At 56.8% G+C, this 21,146-nt stretch overlaps 2 protein-coding genes across 7 annotated transcripts in view; one reads left to right on the top strand and one right to left on the bottom strand.

Annotated features, from left to right (window-relative positions):
- Window positions 1-21,146, top strand: part of SLC5A10 (solute carrier family 5 member 10) — a 59,286-nt gene that overhangs the window by 18,875 nt on the left and 19,265 nt on the right. For all 4 annotated transcript variants that reach the window (XM_019541918.1, XM_019541915.1, XM_019541914.1 and 1 more), the window contains one exon: window positions 3,557-3,692. In XM_019541918.1, the coding sequence (XP_019397463.1) occupies window positions 3,557-3,692 (136 nt within the window). The remainder of the gene's footprint in view (window positions 1-3,556; window positions 3,693-21,146) is intronic.
- FAM83G (family with sequence similarity 83 member G) lies at window positions 3-19,920 on the bottom strand. 3 transcript variants are annotated; one of them, XM_019541910.1, is made up of 5 exons: window positions 18,994-19,920; window positions 12,793-12,960; window positions 7,819-7,943; window positions 5,444-6,875; window positions 3-508 (listed from the first exon to the last, which is right to left on the bottom strand). In XM_019541910.1, the coding sequence occupies exons 1-5, from the start codon at window positions 19,486-19,488 to the stop codon at window positions 107-109; spliced, it is 2,622 nt and encodes an 873-aa protein (XP_019397455.1). In that variant the 5' UTR covers window positions 19,489-19,920; the 3' UTR covers window positions 3-106. The 3 variants fall into 3 exon arrangements, with proteins under 3 accessions (XP_019397455.1, XP_019397457.1, XP_019397458.1); XM_019541912.1 differs by having other exon boundaries at window positions 147-508; window positions 5,520-6,875; XM_019541913.1 differs by having other exon boundaries at window positions 305-485.

Genomic DNA, 21,146 nt, shown 5'->3' with positions numbered 1-21,146 from the left:
ATGGAAACAGATTCCCCTCCCCCATGTAATGCGGCACCCCTCTGCAGGCCGTGCCCCCGGTGCCAGGCTTTGAAATACTTGCACTAGATGGTCCACTCGATGCTACCTACTTGTCCTTGTGGCTCCTAGTCCCTTGGGGCTTCTGCTTGGGGTCAGTGGCAGCCCACGGGCCTCCCCCTGGCCTGTTCTTGAGGTGCTTGGTCTGCGACAGTTTGGATAAGGGGATGCCAAGGGGAGTCCTCACTTCATCCTCCATCCTCTGGCATCCTGGGAGCAAGGGCAGGGTTTTGCCAGTGCCTCTGGGGTGGCTTTGAGAGAGGTGGTTGTTGCTGGAGCTGAAGCGTTTGCTTCGCCAGTACAGCCGGTTGCCTGGGGCCGCAGGGGTCTTTTCAACCTCAGGTCCTTTGCTGGCTTCTGGAGTTTTCTCCTGTCTCGTCGAGGGGATGCTCTCCTTGCCCCGTCCTGTGTGTGCAGGGTTGCTGGATCTGTAGGGGAAGAGGTGTGGTCCCTGTTTGTGAGAGGAGGGTGGGGTGCACAGAGAGACAACAGCATTGGTGTGATCGCAGTCAGCTGTACATACACACTCCCTGAAGTTCCTCTGCATTAGTGGTTCTCAACAGTTTCAGTTTCAAGGCACCCCCTTGTTAGACTTAAGCGCCCCCCTCCCCCCCCAAATAATGCCAGCTCTCAGCTTTCACTCCTTTCCTATCAAAAAATAATAGAACAATTCATCCTAGGAAGACCCTGGTAGGTAACAATGTTTCTGGCACTCTGGATTCCTACGTGAAATCTCTGGCTCATGTGTAGGTGATATTTTGTGGTGCTGTTAAAAGGATCTCGTGGCACCCAGGTTGAGAATCACTGCGCTGTATAGTTTACTCGCATGCTACCTGTCCCATTCCTCCTTCAGGATTCCCCAGCTAGATTTTTTCCTCGGTTTGGGGTAGTTAGCAAGAGAACAACTTGAGCCTTTGCCCAGTTTTTCTGGTCACTGTACCTGCGATTGCTTGTTTTCCGGTAAAACAGGCTCTTTCCCCTGGAAGCTCCCAGCATTACCTAGGACCCCATGGGCACCCTGCCGTCCTACCTGCGTACAGCTGCCTGACCACTCACTGTGATCCTCTATGTGGCCATTTCGGGTCAGCGGAGGGTTAAGGCAGGTCCATCCCCTCATGGACGTAACATGTAGGCTTAGAGTGGGCCTGGGCTAGTTAGTACTAGTCCAGTCCTTACACGGCTCTGCCCATCAGATATCTGCCTCCTTTTTGGGGTGACTTCCCCATGTCGGTGTACCCAAGTTAGCTCTGACCCAGCCGGCTCAGGGCTTGTCTGTGACATGGAGCCTCTGCTGCTATCACGCATTTTGTGACGGTGCAACGTGCGCCATCAGAGGGGGTTTCTGTCCCGGAAGCTTTCCTACCTCCCGCAGTGGCTCAAGATAAAGTGACAGACTGTCTCTCCTCTGGGCACAGCTGTGTCCAGTTTGGGGCCTCACTGGCACCCCTCACACACGTAGCACAGTGCTGGAGCACAGACCCCAGTGGCTGGGGGGCCGGAGCAGTCCAGGCTACAGCAAAGGCAGCTCAAGCCCACCTGAGACCAGGGTATGTGCTCCTTGCCTGCAGCCTTAGTAGCTACATCTGTGCGGCTACCATAAAACTGGCTCAAGGATGCCCACATGGGCTGTCGTCATGCCCCTGATGGCACTGTCTTTGTTTCCATTCTGTTAGGCCAATTCCCTGATGCCCCCCTACCCCCTGCCATCATGATCTTGTGGACTCCCGCACACTCAGGCCTGGTCTAGACTGGGAAGGTTGAGTCTGATCTACTGAATTATGCTCCATGGAGTGTAGGCAAGGGTTAGGCCAGTTTAAGTGCCCTACCTGGCATGAATCAACTCAATTGAGTTAAATGGGCCCATGACCAGGCTGCTGGGAACCTCTCCACAGCCACTGCTCTCAAATGGCTCTCAAGGGGCTGTATTCTCCTGACATCCCCCAGTTTTTGTCACTGGCACCTTTGAGAAAACCCTTTCACATCAGAATCCCTCTGCTCCCAGCAGTGGCAGCATTTCATGGCTGCTTCACCTGATGAAGGCAATGCAAGACAAGGCCCTGAGTCCTGGGGGGTCCCGCTTGGATTGCCAAGCACTTGCATGTTAGGACACTTGGAGGTGGATCTGTGCAAAATAAACTATCCCAGGGAGGTGCCCAAGGCAAGGGCGGGAAGGCCGCAAGCAGGTTGGGGCACTAGATGGCACTGACAAATATTTAGATAATGCAGATGTATCTTCCTAGGCAATGAGCCATGCCACCCTCAGCAAACAGGTCCCCCTGCATGAGACTCTGAGCTCATGAATGTGGCATGCTAGCTTACCGCAGGGCAGCTCTTCAGTTGCTGTTCTGCACTTTCCAGGGCCAAGGCCCACCACTGTGGTGCCCAGGGACCTCGCAGCATGTCTGCCCTCACCACAGCCCCAAGTGAGGGACTGCCCAGTGCGCAGGTGGGGAGGCTCAGGGATTTCACATAGGAAGTCTGGCAGAGAAGGAACTGAACCTCTGTTCCTCTGTGCTTTGCTCAAAGCCTTATCTGCTTGGGTCCCAAGCCCTACCCCATGCTGGTGAGGTGACTGCCACTGCATGTGCCTGTGCACCCCTGGACTGAAGGGAGGGTGGCAGGGGAGCTGAGCTGGTCTGTATCCCTGGCTTTGCTCAGAGACATAGGCTGAGATGCTTAACTTCCCTGCCTTGGTTTCCCCATCTCTGCATGGTCCTGTGCATGTGAGGCTGCATGCACAGGGTCTGCCCGGGGTCTTGGGATCAATGCTTTGTGAGTCTCTCTTGTGCTGTCTCCTCCTACATCCATTGCAGCCAGTACCAGCAGATTCTCCCAGTTTTTGGGACTCGCAGCATTTTCGGGCTGTGTGAATAGGGCAGACAGGTCACACCAGGCCAGATTAGGGACAGGTGCGGACTCCTGTCATCCACACACTCACGGCAAGCCCTGCTGTTTGCTCACCATAGGCTGGGCTGTGGTGGTTACACTTGCCCATGGTTTGCTTGGGAAGCTGGGTGCATGTATGAGAGGGATTATCTGATGTGGGTGTCTGCTGGAGCAGATGATTGGATTTGGTGACCCCACAGGTCTGTTCCAGTCCCAGCTTCCTCTGTGCCCCTATTTCACACTCATCAGTTTAGACCAGAGCAGACACTAGCTTCCCGCTTGCTCTGATACAGGGCACAACTCGGAGGGACCACAGGCCCCAGCTTGTCCCACTCTTTCTTCCTCTCAATGGAAGGCATGTTGAGAGCTGAAGTCTCCAGGGACTTTTACCAAGGGAGGTGTGAGGCTTCCCTAGTGGAAAGGAAGGAGGGAGCAATTCCTGTCTGGACAGGCCTGCAGGATATAAGGCCCTGAGCTGCATTTGGGTCAGGCACTGACTGTCCCCAGGTGTTTGGGATGTGAACTCAGGTGCACTTGAGCAGGGACAGAAACCCAGGCCTGGCTGCAGCCATTGTGGGCTGCTCATGTTTCCCTTCCTCTCACACTTCTGCAGGTCATTGTTCAGAGGTCTCTCTCTGCCAAGAACCTGAACCACGCCAAGGCCGGCTCCATCCTGGCCAGCTACTTGAAAATGCTGCCTCTGGTTGTTATCATCATGCCTGGGATGATCAGCCGGGTGCTGTACCCAGGTAAGGCACAGGACTGGCCCTGGCAGGGTTTAACGGTGCCTGTCACTAAGCAAAAGCCACTGGCCTTCAGAGGGGGCTGAAGCAAAATGCAGGAAGGATGGGGACAGTGGGGCGAGTCGGCTCTGAACTTATCGGGCTGCTTTGCACAGATGCCGAACACCCTGGGGGCACTCCTCAAACAATGTGGGATTTTCCTGAGGGTCCTTGACCAAAAACCCCTTCCCACCTCCTCGCCTGCGTTGTTACTCCTGGGCTGCTCTGCTCCACCCCAGAGACGGCTGCAGTGCTCTGGTGCTGTGTGCATAGCTAGTGAAGTGCTTTGAGAACAGGAAGGGGTGTTACTACAGTAAGAGATGGACTGAGGGCTTGCTGTTTACAGCCCAGGTGAGGTCTAGGCTGGACCGATGGGATGGTACAGAGTTACCCACCAATGGCTTCAGCCTGGCAAGAGCTGTTACACACACAAGAAAATACCCTGTGTTTGCATCAGCGGAGGTTTCTTTTGTTTTCCTCTCAATGACAGCCTGCTACGCAGGTGCCTTTTGTAGTAGGGCTCATGTAAGCTATTGCTAGAATACAAACATTCCCACCCAGTTTGCACAGTGCTGTATCTGGGCAGCTGGGTCAGTGTATCAAGGGCTTGGCCATGCCCAGCTTTGCTAGATTTCGCTGGCTGCATTGACTCTCTTTGAGTGAAACAGCCTTGGCCTTTTGGTGCAGAATCCTCCTGGGGGGAAGAGAGGACAAGTGATGCTGTGTCTGGGCTGGTGAATCTCATTTTCTGTTGGCACAGATGCCAGCTTCCCAGAGGGCCAGGTCCTTGGCTGGGGGGGATGGAAACGGCTCTGTTAATGGAGCCTCTTTGTTTTCCATCAGCTTTGATTGGGTCGTGACGGTCTGGACCTATTGAGAGCTGGGGCATGGAGGTGCACCGGAGACCAGATGCCCGAGCTTCCGGAGAATGAAATGGTGGGAGAATTTGGGAGGGGAGCAGGACCTGCCATGGCTGAGCCGGGAGGCGGGGGGTTGGGGTTGTCCAGGTCATGCTGCACTAAGCTAGAGAAGCCAGGCCTTTGGACCATGCGAGCCCCGAGCCCTCACTGTGGCCCCGCCACTAGGCAGTGTGCATGGAGCTGGCTGAAGGTGCTGGCTGCAGCTGCTGCAGGTTGCCCTAAGGAGGCTGCCGGACCTGCTTCTCTGTGCCAGGCAAGCGCTCTCTCAGTAATTATGCGCCCAGCGCTTTCATCTTTGATGCTAATCACCTTTACAGCCAGGGCACGCCCGCATGCACAGCCCCGCCTGGGCCTCAGTCACTGCCCTGGCACTGCTGCAGCACTGGTGGAGGGGGCCTGATTCTCACTTGGGTGCAAAGTCCTATGTTCAGTGTCCCCACCCAGCTCCCAGCTCCCTTGCACCTTTCCCTTGCTTTCCTGAGAATCAGTCTCACACCAGCTTTTCCCTTTACACCCGACCTCTTGTTCAGCCCCTGCCCTGTCCAAGGGTGCTCCACTTATGAGATGATAGACACTGAACCTCTGAGACATACCCCTCTGGGGAAAAAAGCAGCTAGCCATCCTGGGCAGCCCCTGGGATGATAGAAAGAAGTCGGGAACAACTTCTTCCACCTCCACTCAGCTGGCCCAGTGGTGTTTTGGATGGGGATTGTCTAGCCTCAGGAGCTGCAGTGTTCAACTAGCTCATAGCACAGGGCAAGAAAGCAAAGGAGAGAAGGGTATGACAATTGTCCCTACCTGCACGGCATTGCTAGCATAGGGGCCATGGCCATCCAGTGTTGGATGCGGGCTACTGCCCCTTCTTAACACACACCTAATCTCCTCCACGGCCTTTTTCCACTTCGCAGACATGTCTTCTAAGCTGAGGTTCTTGGCCGATGGTAAGCTGCCCAGGGGGCTGACGAAGGTGCCCCGGCTGATGTGGGGGTCGCTCAGTTTCCGGGGCAGGTGGGTGATGATGCCATTGGGGATGACGTCAGAGTTGGTCCTCCGTAGCGGTCCAAAGCGGTCCCTCACTTCAAAGTACTCTCCGGAGGTGGACGAGGCGAAGGAGCAGCGCCCGCTGAGCCCAGCCGAGCTCTCGGAGCAGCTGCGGTCACTGAATGTCATGTACTCGTCGCCCTCGTCCTCGTCCCCTCCCAGCCCATTCTGGGTGCAGGCAGCAGGCGGGGACTGCGGATGGTGAGTGGCTTTGGTGTGAGTTATTGGGCAATTACCACACGGCTCATGTTCAGCATGTCCCTGCTTTGCCTCAGTGGGCTGGGGCTGCCCCCTGCCCCCTTCCCTATTGCTGCAGAGCGCATCGTGTTTTGTGGTCAAGTCCTTGACAAGGGCAGTCCTTGGCTTTGGGACAGGGGGTCTCGCATCCGTGCCATGGGTCTCAGGCGGCCTCAGATGCTGGCTCACAGCCAGGGTGGCAAAAGGGCCTCCCGCCTTCTTCTCGGTAGCCTTCACATCCAGACGTGTCCCAGGCATGGGGGCTCTCTCCATTGGGACTGGAGCCACCTCCCTTGGGGATGGAGCAGACTCGTGGCCGTGGCTCTTGTTGCCTTCCAGCTCCTTGCTTTTCATCATCTGCCTGTGCTGGGCATTGGCCTGGCCCACATCACACACCTTGATGCGGTTCATCTGGGACAGCTTCACGTTCTTGATCTTGGGGTCAAAGATGTTGATGTAGCCCAGGACTTCACTGCCTGGCTCCGGGTCGGGCTCGACCCAGGTGGGCAGGTAGTCGAACATGTTGGCTTTCTCCAGGTTCAGGAGGCCAGGGTGGATGGGTGGAGCCAGCTCCATCACGTCACTTTGCTGCTCAGCAGCTGTCTGGGCCCCAGGAAGTGCCTTGCTTTTGCTGCCGGCCACCTGGTTTTGGCCGTCAGCCGCCTGTTTCGCGGAGGACAGCTTGGTGATCTGATCTGCACTCTTGGCCTTCACCAAGGCATATTTGGGGTTAATCAGCTTCTTCACCACGGCACTGGCAGGAGTCACCGGTGAAGCAGTAGGTAGTGACACTGGCTCAGGCTCGGGTTCCTCTGCCATGGGGATGGATTTCAGGCTGACCCCCCGGGACAGGAGGTACAGCTCCTGGAACTGCTTGTCGAATGCTTCCACCACTTGGCCAGAGAGCACCGTGATGACGTTCCTGTCTGTCCTTGCTGCCGACCAGGTAAAGCTGGAATGGAAAAAGAAGCTCTCTGAGCGCACAGCGACAAGCAGCTCTGCCAGGCCCTCCACCCGCTGGCTCGCTGTTCCCCCTTGCAGAGCTGCCAGCAGCAGGGGTTCGCCATGTGAGTGAAGTCAGGCAGAAGGCAGGGCAGGGCGGCACCGTAAAGGCTTAGCGAGGTGTGAAAACGCTGCACTAGTTAGTCTCACGGAGCTGGGCAGGAAATGGTTTCTGCACCTGGCAGAAATACTTTGTGGTTTGTTTTTTTAAAACTCTTGTCCTGCCTTAGGAGGAGGAGCTAAAATCATAAACATTTCCCCACCTTGAAAACATAAAAAGGGAAAAGTCCAGGAACTCCCATTAGGTTGTTGGAAAAGTTTCACTCCAACTGGGACACTTCAGATGAACTAAGACAGAGCAACAGCAAGTCATCTGGAAAGCTGTGAGTTTCCAGCCTGCTTCGTTCTGGCAATTCTTGAGTCAAAGCACTTGTTGGAACCAGCCTGTTCCTGTCTGAGAGCTCTCACTCCAACAATCGCTGGCATTTTCTAATGGAAATATCTTTTCTTGAAGGAATCTGAGCTGTTTTACCCTGGACTCTGGAGCTGTCTTCTGGGGGCTGTCCTGGGCTTGCCTTGCATGTGCCCAGCCTAGTCCTGTCTTAAGAGATGTCTAAAATCAAGTCTCGTCTCCCAAAACTGCCGTTCAATTTAGCAGGCTGACGGCAAGTCTGGGTTGAGACCCCCAGTTAGGATCGCTGGGCGGCAGGTACAGATTGAGGGTGTGGGTACATCTCACCTTGGGTGGGCACTGCATAATTCCTGACTATCCATTGCTAGTCATCATTGTTCACACCCCTTCAAAATAAAACTGCTGGGTCCCCTTTCTGGTCAGCTTAGCCCCTTGCAGCCTATGTGAAACTGCAGTGGGGTGAGAACGGTCCCTCTGTTACCTGTAGGATCCACACATGGCTCGGTCCCCGTCCACGAACATGAACTTCTGAGCCAAGGCACCTTTGAACTTGGTGGCCGATCGGGTGAAGAACTCGGTTCCCCCAGTGCTTCGAACGCGGAGATGCTGCAACGCAAAATCAAGCAGTCCATTGGAAAGATGCCTTGGGGTTGGCAGCAAGGGGCTGACAGCTCTGCCTGTGTGGACTGGGGTCTAACCTCACTTGTCCTGGTCGGCCCCTTGTTTAGGTTGTCCTGTCGTGCCTCCCTCCCTAGCCTGGATTCGGGCGTCAATCTGGTTTTGCTCCACTGAATTTTCACCCCGGCACCGAAACTTGGCTTGGCCCCTGACCTGAATGTGGAGCTGCAACATTTATCTTCAAAGCAGCATTCAGCTGTCTGCTGAGACACGGGCTGACTAACCAAGTCTTGCAACTCCTCCCGGAGGTGGCTCCATGTCATCCCCTAGGGCTTCGGTGTGAGCCCGGATGCTGCCTGATCAACCCCCCTGCCCAGGACCACACAGCGAGTCAGCAGCCAGGCTGGGGCTTGAGTTTGGGAGCAAACTGCCTTTGCGAAGTGTCTAGTGTGTTGTCACGCAGCTTCTCCACCCCTTGCATAGTGCTTCTCAGTCCCTTTGTGCTATGCTGTATAGTCTTGTGGGGTAGTACGCATGTGATAACTGATCACACTGAATTTTGCAAGCCCCGGGGGGTGTCTGCACTATACTAGTCCATTAGCGAGCACCCCCTGGGATGTGTGCGCTGACCCAGAAATGGTGTAGCTGGCAGGGTGCAGCACTGGGTGTGCTCCCATGAGCTCTCCCAAGAGTCAGAGCCCGCCCCAGGAGGTCTGGCATGTGATATGTGCTGGGTGTGCAGCCATGTCTCAGTGCCGGTACCCTTTTGCATCATCCTGGGACGGTACAGGGATGGGCCGTGTTCAGGGGCCTTTGGAGTCATTCATGGAAAGGCAGTGAAGTGACTGGTATCTCTAATACCCCCCTGTTTTTGAGGGCACCCCTGCCTTGCGGGTCTGTATCAGATCACTGCTTTAACAGCATTCAGCTGTTGTCTTGGGAAGCCCCCTGTACTTGCTCGGGGCTAGGGGAAGCTGAGTGAAGGTCCCAGGTCCATCTTTCCTGGGTTGCGGGTGCTGCCTAACAGACTGAGGCGGGGCTGTCAGCACCAGGCACCAAGGGGTTAGAAATAGCTGTCAGCACCAGTTCCTTTTGCAGTTAGAAATAGTAGGCTGTTACCCTGGCAGGGCCAGGCCATGAAACAGAGACACAAGCACACCTATTGAATCATCTGGGCATGCAGGTGATCCCTTCCCTACATAAGACCCCTTCCACCTTTCCCCTACAGCCGAGGACAGTGACACCTTTTTGCACTTGCTGTCAACACCCCTCCCTGCCATTGTCTATGGGTCTCGGTGAAGGCCCTTAGCATAGGGAACACGTTCCCTCTAAAACCAGCTTAGTTGCTTCTGTTTCCCCAGGTCAATATTTAACATGGATTCATGTTGCAGCTCCTAGAAAAAGCCTCTGCTGAGCTCAGAGCCTCCTTGCACTAGGTGCTGGGCACAGTCCCAGTGTCTGCTGGCTCAAATTGCTTGTGGCCTCACCAAAACAGACAAAGGCTCAGAAGGGAAACAGAGGCACAGGGAGGTGAAGTGACCTGCCCAAGGCCACCCAGGCAGCTAGTGGCAGAGCCAGGGATGGCGCCCAAGTGTCCTGTGTTCCCATCTGGAGTTTTATCCAGACTTTTAGCCTCCCTATAAAAAAATCTCCCAAAGGCCCATAACGCTGGTATTAGACCCTGCTCCCTCCGCCCCATTCCCTCCCCTCATTGACTCCAACGGGTCTTTGCTTTTATCCTTCTGGACTGTGACCCCTCAAAGCACTTGAGCCTGTGCTTAACTTTGAGCCTGCTGACTCGGGGCTGTGAATCTGAAGAGGGTGGGTTCAACTGCTGTTTCCACTGGGGCACTCCGGCCCCAGGGGAGACACCGATTTACAAACGCAGTCATTAGTCGCGTGACTCCCAAATGTCTTAATGTCCGATCCTTCCACAGTGACTGCAGGGTTGCAAGGCAAGCAGCGTAGTAGCATGGGAGTGGGGCAGCCTGACAAGAACCTGCCGCCCTGTGCATGAAGTGAATTGATTTGCAAAGGTCTTATCCCTCTAATTTGCATGTGCTGAGCTGGGATGAGCTTTGAGCCAGTTGCAGCAAACTGAGCCAGGAATGGGCCTTCAGGACCAGCTCCAGGGAGAGCCCAGGGGGCGACAAGAGGCAAGATGGTTGGATCTCCAGGACTGGTTGTTTAATGCTGCCCTGCGACCACTTCTGCACCCATGCAAACAAGTCAGGCTTGGCTTCACCCCACCCCACCTCACCCCATGTTGGGCCAGGCCCTGCTGGCCTCCCCACTTTCCCAGTGACTTAATGCAGCTGCTTCTGAACCAAAGCTTTTCTCCAGTGCACAAAGGGCCCCTAAGCCGTTCTCAGGTAACACCCGGAGCCAGGGGTGTGCTTTACTTCCCTTCCTCCCCACTTCACCACGATCTGTTAAGTCGGATCTGTTTGCTTAATTAGGAGCGGGAAGAAAAGCTGGAGGGGGAGCGCTAGCAAAGCCCAGCGGCGTGGCTCCGAGTCGTGAGTCACTTTACAAACAAGTCGCCAGTTGCTTAATGACTTGCCCGCGTTACCGTCACTGGCACGCTCCTTGCCGAGCGCACCGCGCTGGCTTGTTAGATGCGGAGAAAACAACCAGCACTCCTGTGGCACCTTCCACCTTGCCCGGTGTCTTCCAGGGAGAGACTTAAGTTGGAGTTGAACCTCTGGTCCCCTCCACAGCCAGGCGTAGTTGTTTGTGCTGACCCAGGCTTGTCCTCTGCCCCCCAAGACTGCTTATGTCCCAGGGGATGCTCACTAGCACCAGCTCTTGCTGGATCTTCCCTGAGCTGAAACAGTCTTGCCCAGCTCAGCCTGGATTGAAGGGTCTTTGATGTGGCTTGGCTAATTTGGTGCTAGCTGTTACGCTGGACAGAGCTGTTTGATCCTGGGGCTGTACCTCCCCGCTCTGGTAACTGCCCCCCTCGCTGCCTGGGTGCCCGTCTCTGGAGGTGTGGTCACCATGACAGGCTCTGCAGTCTGTCCTGCTGGCTCTTTGTCCATCCTTTGTCCTGCAGCTGCCCCAGGGCTCTCCCCAGCTGCTGGGGTAGCACTGGCCTCTTCTCTTTTGCCTTGCAAATGGCCAGGGTCGGCTATCATTGATCGGCGCTGCCTTGGGAGCAGCAGTACCAGCATCTTAGGGGGCTGGCCAAAGTACGTAAGAACATACGCTGTATACTGGGTCAGACCCTGGCCCATGTAGCCCAGGGTCCTGTCTGCGACAGTGGCATAAATGGATGCTATAGAGGGAGAGCATCTCTACGGTGATCTCTCCCCCATTGAGCACCCTCCCTGGAATCCACCGTTATGGGTTTGGAGATGCCAGAAGAGACAGCGCTAGCCTTCCCGCTCAATAGCCATTAATAGATCTGTCATCTGTGCATTGATCCAGTCCCTTGTTGTAGCCGGCCGTGCTCTCTGCCTCCATAACCTCCCCGTCATTCATCGGGCCTGAGCACTCCTGGATGGTTTCCGGAGCAGAGGCTGACACAGGTGGTAGCTACTATAACGGGGCCTGAAAAGCCAGCGGAGGGGCAGACAGAGCCCTACCACCCCACAGCAGCACCCTGTCTCCCTCTACATCTGAATGGTACCGACTTCCAGGCCCCAAATCCTTCGCTCTTGCTGGACCTGGGCACTGTGCTTGCAGCTCACAAGATGTGTATGAATTAGTCACAAGCTGCGTGGATCAGGGGTCCAATTGTTTGTGGCTCATGTGGCCTTTATCTTCTCCATCACCTGGAAGTCCTCCAGGCGTGTGTGTAGGGAGCCTGGCTGCTATTTCAAGCCTCAGGGCTTGTCCCTGTAGGGCGAGTGGCTGCAACGGGTCCGCTGTAGCCATGCCCAGTGTGTTCCACCCCTGCGTGGCAGCATGCAAGGTGGAAAGGACGAGGTGTGGGGTTTTCTGGCAGCTGTAAGCTTGGGTGTGACAGCTAGTGTGGGGAAAGAAGATTACTTTCTCAGCCCGGGAAAGTCCAGGCAAGGCTGAACCCAGGTCCAAAGGGGAAGCTGCAGCGTGCAGGGGGAGATGTTCTTCCCTTTGGCTCATGCAGAGAGCGCTCGGATCTGAGGCCTGTGGCTGCCAGGAGCAGCCTGGGCACTGAGACGCTGCATCTTTAGCCACCTGTTCCCAGATAGCTCTTCCCTGTTCAGAGGAAGGACCAAGACTTGGGCATCAAGGCCTACCGCCCTGTTGCATCACCAGCCAGGGCCAACAACCTGTGCCAACAGATCTGTGTCGTTGTTCTCCTTGCCGAGGACTCAGCGCTGGGTGGAGATTTGATGCTGGGCTGGCCGGAGTGACAGGCATTGTGGAGTTGTCAGCCTGCCCCGCCTGCCACGCCGTGAATGACGAGGGACCCTCCCTGCCCTGCCTCTGCGCCCCGCCGGAAAGGGCAAGTCTCATGGGCTGTTCTGGGCCGCTGGCTCCTCTCTGGTAGAGCTGGGAACGCAGTGGAGGTCTCCAGCCTCCCCGCTGAGCAACGCTGACAAACCTCCCTCCTCCCTGCTCCATCCCAGCTCTGCTGCTGCATGTGGCCTCTGCTCTCCAGGGTGGATTGCAGTCCCCAGGAATGAATTGGCCGCTTACGGTTGCAATCTCTGTGGATCTCGCATCCCGTCCTAGCAGCAGGAGGGGTGCAGTGAGCGCACACGTGCTCTGCCTGGGTATAGATGAAGACAGAAGGGGTCAGCTGGTAGGGAATTGCACCCAGAAAGCCCTGTTCTACTCCTGCCTCTCCATCTCTCGGCTCCAGCTGCCCTGGGGATGTGACCGTCACACGCTCTCCAGCCTCCCTTACCTTGAGGTGCCCAGCGTGCATTTGCGCCCGCTCGCACATCTGAAGGAAGTACTTCACATTGGTCTCATCCACGATGATGTAGATGGCCACCTTGCGCCTGAAGCCCGCCTCCACTAGGTCCTTAAAGATGTCCACGTCGGTGAACATGTCCATGACCACACCGATCACCTGTGGGGCAAAGAAGGGAGAGGCGGAGGAGTGAGGTACGCATCGAGTAGAGCCCCAGGGTTATGGACCCCGTTTATCTGCTCTCAGCTGCTTGCCTCCACCCTGAATGGTTAGAGTCCTCACTTCTGATCCTCGCCCTGCCAGTCCTAGCCTGCCGCTGCATGATCTCAGGAGAAACTCCCTCGCTGCTAGAGTGGTGCGGCCGTGGAAGAGGCTGCCTGGGGAGCTGATGACGTCTCCTTCACTGGAGGAGGCCAGGTAAGCAGCAGCCGGGGAGGAGTGAGAAATAACATCTGGGCAGGAGGTTGGACATGAGCCTCAAGGACCCTTCTGACCCTGCGGTGCTGTGATCTGTCATGACCGGAGCTTTGCAATCCTGTCCTTTTGATCACCGTCTTGCTTTGGCTCCCAGCTGAAGGCCTGCCCATGAGATCAGGACTGACTCTCTGGGTGTGGGAGCATGGGCAGCATCCAGCCTGCTTCGGAGCTGAAGCTAGCCGGCCTTTGCGGGGTATGAAGCTAAGGGCTGGTACTGCAACCACCGTTCCCCAGGGAGGGCCTGTGTTTGCCACTACCCATGGCTCTGACTTCTCTCTGGTCTCGAGAACAGCGCGGCAGCAAACAGCCCGCACCTTGGCACTGCAGCGGCTGCACGCCAGTCCGGGCCAGGCACTTCCGAACGTACACAGCCTCACCCCAGTGTGTCCCCTGGGAGTCGGCGACGGCCCTCTGCTACCCCGAGTCGGTGCGATGTGACTCAAGTGGGTGAATGACCCCAGCACGTGGCACCTCGGCGAGGCCAGGACTGTGCCCTCCTGGCATCCCCCTGCAGAGACGGCGCAGTCCTTGTGGACGGGGAGCAGGGACAAATGATCCGTCCCATGCAAAGTGGAGCCCATTGCTCCCCAAACCCTCGCCTGTGTGCCCTCCACGCCCCATTGCATTCCTCCCAGCGGGCTGACGCCGAGTTTCACATGGGCCTCCGGAGCCAGCCCCAGCCCTGGGCCAACAAAAATGCCGACATTGGCACATTCTTCCAGGGCAGAAGGAGGCCTCCGCCCCCTTGACCTTCAGGCCAACATGCACCACCCTGCGAACTGCCCCTGCTCCCATGAGGTTGTCCCTGCCAGCCTTCACACCTCCGCCCCTCCCAGCACCCTCCGGCACGGCTGCCATCCTCTTGCAGTCGGGTGCTTGCATGGCAAGCCGGTCCCTTGGCCCCAAAACCCCGGGTAAGGACAGCGATACCAGGAGCCTTCTCACAACTAGCACTCGAGGGTGAGGAATGACTTCTGTGGAGCCAGCCTGTGTGTGCCGTGACTCCCAGGTCCTGTCTCTACCCCAGGACATCTCGCCTTTCTCAGAGTGGAAGTGCCAGGGAGAAACACCTAGATTCCTTTGGGCAAAGCGCCGTGGGCTTGTGCTGCATAAACACCACCCTCCTGTCTGCAAATGCCCAGCCTCCTATTGCTGCTAGCCCCTGCCATGAGTCCTAGTGCAGGGGGAACACATCTCTGGGGGATCCATTCCCTTCTTCCACTGGATGGGGCCAACGGCTCAGGGCCCGCGGCGTGACCCATCTCCCCTGCGTTCTGTGCGGTTCTTTCCCATGGCGGGGGCAGAAAAAGAGTACGAAAGGAAGTAGCTACTCCTGTGCGGAGTCCTGTCTCCTCACCCTGGCCTGGATGGACCCTTTGCACCGCAGGCCCTGGGGGCTCCCAGAGCCCTGGTGAGGAGACATGGAGCTTGGATGCGAGAGGGCAGCAGGGGCCAGCGTGTAGTCCCATGTGCCGTCTCGTTCTGGGCAGCTGCTGTCTGGCCCATTTAGCCCACGAGCCCCGTGGAGGGCACGGGGTCTGTCTCGTCTGTGCGATGCTGACGCTAAAGCCCTACCGCAGTCCCGATGATACAGGAGGAAGCTGCTGGCAAAGTTGGTTTTTTTAGGGGATGGCCAAAGAAATTATTTTCGCCTCCATGACTACCCGAAGGCCCAGAAGATGCAGGGGCGAGCATGGATCCTGGCACCAGCCCCCTGGGATCAGCCGAGGGAGGGCAAAGCATATATTGGGCTGGAGGACTTTGCAAAGGCTTGTGTGCTGCATACACAGCCTCTGTGCCCTTTGCTTCTGGGAGTGCCTGTGAGGAAGCACCAGCTTCCCAGATGTGGGAAGGAGGACTTCAGACTTTGTCTGCCCTGTCTTCTCATTTATGCCCATCCAGCACTGCTGATGCTCCAGGGTGACCCTGAACCCTTGCTGCAGGAAATGCCCGCATGGGAGATGAGAGAGCGGTTTGCCCCTCGCTGTCATATAGTCCAAGCCGTCCCTTCCCATCCCTGGAGCCTTTGTAAAGAGGGGAAATGGCTCTGTAGCAGCGATGGCCCCAAAACCAGCTCCGACTAGTGCTGCCCCAACAGCCTCCAAGCTCTTCTTCCATCACCCCTGACTCCCAGCCAGCGGGAGAGGTACTTGGACCATGCCGCTGCACTGCATACTTAGTTGGATAAAGTATTGAGAAACACCAGCATGTTTATGTAGGTCTGTAGATCACAGCTCGGTAATGGGGAACGCTAAGGAGATGCTGACGTGTTGCATGCATGTGAGCCAACTCAGAATCCGACCTGGTGGTGTCAGGATGACTCTAATCCACTTTGATTAGCCTATAAATGTCGGGATCCTGTTTGACTGGGGGAATCAACAGACTCATTAACCTATTTTCTGATTCACAAAGCAACAGCATCAGGCCTGCCGCACGGTTGCAGAATGAGCCCAGGCTATTAGCTGGGCCCAAACGCACCATTAGGGGAATAATGAGTTGGGAAAGCTGTGGGTGGGACTAATGATAGTCCTGATCCCTATCCCTTCTGCAGTGCCTCTTATCTGAGGATCGCACGTGTTTTGCAAGCGGCAATTAATGGAGCTTCACCACTTTCTTCACCGGTGAGGCTGAGTGTGCTAGCGATCTTCCAAGCTGGAAGCCGACAAAGGGAGAGTTGGAGGGTCCAGGTCAGATTCAGCCCCACTCCTGAACGGGAGCTTTCCCCAGCCGTCTGCTGGTGGGCCCGAGGGGCTCTTGGCTATCTCCGAATATCTGGACAACTGGCAGTGCAGTGCCTGGACCCTGCCCACAAACCAATGCTGCCTTATTGTCCTGGGTCTGTGGGACTTCACATGGAGACCCAGTGAAGTGACTCGCCAGGCTTCAGGGACCCTGCGTCCCTTTCCTTGCTTCCACCACTTGGACACGGGGGGGGCAAAGCTCAGGGGCTCAACCAGATGTGCTTGGGTTTGGATGGTGGTCTGCGGAGGGCGGGAGTGAAGCTGCGATCGCTGCCTAGGCAAGGAGCAAGGCACCTGCTTTGTTTTATCTGCCTGTTGGGCTTCACGTGCCATGGGTTAGCCCTCATCTGCGTGGCTGGAGAAGTCCAGCTGGAAGGGATCTCCAGAGGTCACATCTGCTCCAACCCCCTACCCGAGGCAGGACTGTCACTCTCTACAAATCCATTGTGATCACACCAAGTTGTGCAGTTGCAGCTCCGGTGGGGGCTGTGTCCTCACCAGGGGTCTCGCACTGTAGCTTTCCCTGCATAGTTAAAGCACTGTGTAGACCAGTGAGTCTCAACCTTTTTAGATTCAACCTGCATAGATTTGTGGCATCTCTTAAAAAAATGCCAGCTCTTAGTTTTCCTTCTTCTTTTGCCTGCAGGAAAATAATAGTGTGGGTGGTTTTTTGGTTGCAAACTGCTCAGAAAAACCACAACTATGGATTTCTGTTTGAACTTTCTGGGCTTGTCTTGTGAATTATGTTTGCAAACCTGACAGTGCTAATGTTGTGTGGCAGCCTGCAGGACCCTTGAAAGGATCTTCAGGCACCTCAGGGTGCTGTGACACCTTGGTTGAGAATCACTGGTATAGATCCTGCCCTAGGCCTGGTACAGGCAGTGTGCCTCATGTCCTTTGAATGAGCTCAGCACCTCCAACTGCTCCGCGGATCAAGAGGGAGCCAAGCAGGCCAGGCTGAAGCTGCACGAGCCGTGATTGTCCTCGGCCAGGGTGTGAACGGCCACCCGACTGCACGGCTCCTGAATAGCCAGAGGCAGGGCATGGCCTTCCCTGGCGTGAAGCAACATGTTGGAGATGGCCTGGGTGGGCGCCACGGGCAATTCCCCATGACGGAAGTACAATGTCTCTCAGCGTTTTTCCATTTCCTCATCAGACGGCCCACGTGATGAGAGACGGAGAGGAGCGAGAGGAAGGGAAAATGTTCTCTAATGCTAGAAAGCAGCAGCACTAGGCATCAGACCTCCCTTGCTGGGCGGAGGCTGCAGCTAGAAGCCAGATCCCCATACCGAGCCGTGTCCCGGCTTTCCTGAGCAGCAGAGGCCGCGGGTGACTGAGTTAAACAGTGCGATGCCTAGAAAAATCCTGCCAGTCCCAAGACTGCACAGCCTCAGGAGCCCCGCCTTATTTCTGCCCATGTCCAGCCCATGTTCTCAGCGCTTGTGGCCAGCCCTTGTGTGGGAGACCACAACTATCCCCTGTGTATAGAGGGGATAACCAAGAGGCTAAGTGACTTGGCCAAGGTTGCATAGGGGACTGTGGCAGAGCAGGGATTTGAATGCTCCAAGCAGGCATTACCTCCAGCTCTGCCAGTCCCAAAGGCAGTGAAATGTGGTGGAGTTGCTCAGCGCTTCCCTACCTTTCCTCACCTCTCCCCCGTGCATATTGGGACTCCACAGTGCTGGGAGGGGGTCCTGGGCAAACTGATGCGATCCTCACCTATGTGACTTCATCCTTGGGGCAGCTGGGGCCCTCTCGCCTGTGCCTGGGTTGCCCCAACAGATATGGGGACAGTGGGAGGATGGCAGCCTGGGCAAGGATTGGGTCCACCAGTGCCATCATCACCCACCAGGCCTCCTCCACTGGTGCGGGCAGGGGTGAGCCAGCCCCTACCACTGCTATCAGCACTGTGGGTGTAAGGCGGTTGCCCCAGGCCTGGGCTGGAAGCCCTTTGAGTGTGAAGCATAAGCCTAAACCGCTCTCCTGGACTTAACACCCCTGTCCTGCGGCAGGGTCTGGCTCCAGGCGGGACCCCAGATTGCAGTGAAACCACGAGAAAGCAGTGGACCACATGGTCCAGACCCCCTTAACAAGGGCAGCGGTGCCCTGCTGCAGTCTCCGCTGGACTCCGTACGCGTCCAACATCCCTAGAGGACCTTGCTCCTCCCATCCTACTCGCCCTCTTGGCAAAGAAGCAGCAAGGCGTCGAGAAGTCTGTTCCTACCCTCATCCCTAATCACCGTCTGGTCACAGCTCCTCCGTTTGCCCCACGCTGCCCGCACCGGTGTGTGGTGGCCATACCTCGGTCAGACCCTTACTGAGGGCTAAACCGCTGAGAAGCTGCTTGTTCTCCTTTGTGCAAAGGCCACAGAGGCCTTTCTTTGGGGTGCTCGTTATTGAATGCCTGCAGAAGTCCGTGCTGTGGTACTGAGCTGGGGCAGAAGTTGGCATTTCCCCCTGGACAGTGCTCATCAGTAATTGGTTTTAACCTACTTGAATCTGAGGAACAGCACGGAGACCTCGGGCCCAGCTCAGCCCTGCCCCAGGCTAGTGCTGCGTTTGCGGCCTGCACCCATCTCCACCAGCTCTGCCTTGGCCCCTTATGCTATTCCAGTGCCCCCCGCCCCTCTGGAGATCCTCACTATGGGACTGGAGCTAGGAAGCAACTCAGATCATTTTTATTCCCTGTCCCATCTCCCGTGGCCATGTGGTCCCCAAGGCCCTGGGTCCAGCTCCCATGGGAGACGCAGGAAAGGATCCCGCTGCTCCCCATGGGACTTGGATCGGGCCCCCAGCTCCCTGCATGGAAGCAGCAGAAGCTGATGGGTGAATATTGGTGTAACGCCTGCCAAGGAGACGGCAGAGTGGGCCAAGCCCTGGAGCCGGGGCGCAGTCCCCCAGAAGGGAGACAAAGCAGGGTCAGGGCCTCTGCCCTGCTCCGACTAGCCAAGTTCGCGGTCAGCGAGCGTCTCACCTTCTGTGCCTGGAAGATCATCTTCCGCACCACCTCCTTGATGTGCGCCTGCCCGTCGATGGGTGGCTGCATGTACACGGTGGCTCTAGTGACACCCCGGTAGGCAAAGCTCTCCGGCCAGCCTAAGTCCAGCTGTGGGATGGAGCGGTCGGACCTCTGCGGCCAGTACTCCAAGGACGGCGCCATGTCCTGCTCGTCCCGCTGGCTGTTGGGGTCGCCTTCGCTGTCCCCCAGGGTGCTGCCGCGCCGTGAGATGTACTCGGAGCCCGGGTCATAGATTTCCAAGGTCTCCGTGATCCGCTTCAGCTCCAGTTCGGAGAGGAAGTCCCTGATGTTCTCCTTCTTGAGGACCTCATAGAAAGCCTCTGGCCCCCGGGAGACCAGCGCTTCCAGGGCCAGCCTCTGCTCCTCGCTGTAGAAGAACTCGGGCTTGGACTCGCTGGACCTCCAGTTGACGTGGCTGTCATCCAGACACTGCACCTGGGAAAAAGCCATGGTTGTCAGCCCTCAGTGCCGGACCCGCCGGGACCCCAGGAGAGAGCTCGCCAGGTGCCGAACCTGGCACCCCGCAGTAAATGAGGAGGTAACGAATTCCTGGCCCTCACTTCCTCTTCTCTCCCCTCCCCGAGCTAAGCACAGGGCTCCGGGTGCCCCCTGCGCCCTCCTCCGGGAACGCGCTCCCCGCGCGCTGTCTCCAGTCTTTTGCCGGTTGGGTTGTTTCCAGACGCTGAGTCTGCTTCTCGTTTGCTCATCAGATCTCCCTGGGCGTAGAGCAAAGCTGGCTCTGCTCCGGGCTCCCGAGTCTTCGATCCTAGGAGCCCAGCGAGAGGCTTCAAAGAAACCCCCTGGATCTTCTGCTGCTGGATTCACGGCCCGCTCTGTCTGCCCCGTCACACGCGTGTGAATAAGGAATAAAACACAAAGCAACTGAGGAATCTGGTAGGCACCAGGGTCTTCTCCATCTGCTTCTCCGCTCTTTTAGTCGCCTCTGGGCCTGTCGTGGGGTCAGTGGCGCAGTTGCCCCGCAGCCAGCTGCTGCCCGCCAGCCGGTCTCTCCTGGATCGCCCTGGCTGGCAGCCGGACCCTTCCTCTTTCCAGGAGGCAGGAGCAGGGCAGGTAACTAACTACCAGAAGTGTAAAGAGGAAAAGAGAGAGTGATTCATAGCTCCACCTCGCTCCACCTGCAATCACATGTTGGCTCCCAACCCGGTCTGGCCGTGCCCCAGCTGTTAACCCCTTCGGCTACGCAGCCCACACCCCTCTGTCGAAGCAGCGCAGGAAGCTGATTCACCGAGGTTGCATACGACAGACGCCCACCGCCTCCCGTTCCCCGCCGATCTTGCCTTTCACAAAGCAGAGGCCGATGTCTGGGCCTTATCGCTCTCCCTTCGCTTTGCAGGTCTTGGGGAGGTTTGGACCGTTCCCAGGCCAGCATGGGCGCGTGGGTGTCTGAGCAACACCTCCGATCCAGCTGCTTGCAGATGTTCCATCCGAACCAGGTGGAAAGAGATTTTCAGCTCCATGACGGTGTGTGGGGGGCTATTTCAGGCTCCCCCCTGGCCCACCATGTTGTTGGTATTTGTCCTAACCCTTTTCCGGTTTCTTTTTTTTGGCAGTGAGTCAAAAATGTGTCGCCAAACCCCCTTGTCCAAGCAGCTGCAATTGTTTCCCCTCGCTGAGCTAGCTGTAGCCGTCCTGGACACTGCGAGGGGCTGTCTGCCCACTGACCTCTTGGGTTAACTTCTGGAGCTGGGGCTGTCCCAGTTTCTCCCCCTCTTCTGCAGGCCGGCTTCTTGGAGGGTCACGCGCTTGTGTGGCAAGAACTCTCCGTAGCAGAGCAAGTTATATCAACAGTTGGGAGGAGGAAAGAAAAACAGCTAGGATTTGTTAAGGCTTTCAGACCGTGCGCGTCTAATGCAACCCCCTCTCCTGTGAGCTCGGCCAGCCCGCTGGGTTTTTTAAGCAGTGATTACACTGAACTCCTGACGCTGAGACTGTCACACCGGCGCGGCCTCTCTGCACCGATGACCCCATAGCTGCCACGACGCTAGTTTTGGGAGTGAGACATTGCACTGTTCCTCACCCATCGGTCCTGTGGGCTTCGATGCCGGCAAAGAGTGGGGTTAGTGGCACAGACGTGTGGCTAGGCTGGG

This window comes from Crocodylus porosus, unplaced genomic scaffold, assembly GCF_001723895.1.
Source record: "Crocodylus porosus isolate Cpor-Errol unplaced genomic scaffold, CroPor_comp1, whole genome shotgun sequence".
Classification (NCBI taxonomy): domain Eukaryota; kingdom Metazoa; phylum Chordata; order Crocodylia; family Crocodylidae; genus Crocodylus; species Crocodylus porosus.
The sequence above is the reverse complement of the archived record's forward strand: the minus strand, read 5'-3'. Positions and strand labels throughout refer to the sequence as shown.

Bases quoted from the DNA above. Each gene is read 5' to 3' on its own strand.
- FAM83G (XM_019541910.1), bottom strand. From the start codon at position 19,488: ATGGCTTTTTCCCAGGTGCAGTGTCTGGATGACAGCCACGTCAACTGG. The intron at 12,961-18,993 runs GTGAGACGCTCG...TTTGCCCCACAG, and splicing joins TGATCTTCCAGGCACAGAAG to GTGATCGGTGTGGTCATGGA. The intron at 6,876-7,818 runs GTAACAGAGGGA...TTTCCATTCCAG, and splicing joins GCCATGTGTGGATCCTACAG to CTTTACCTGGTCGGCAGCAA.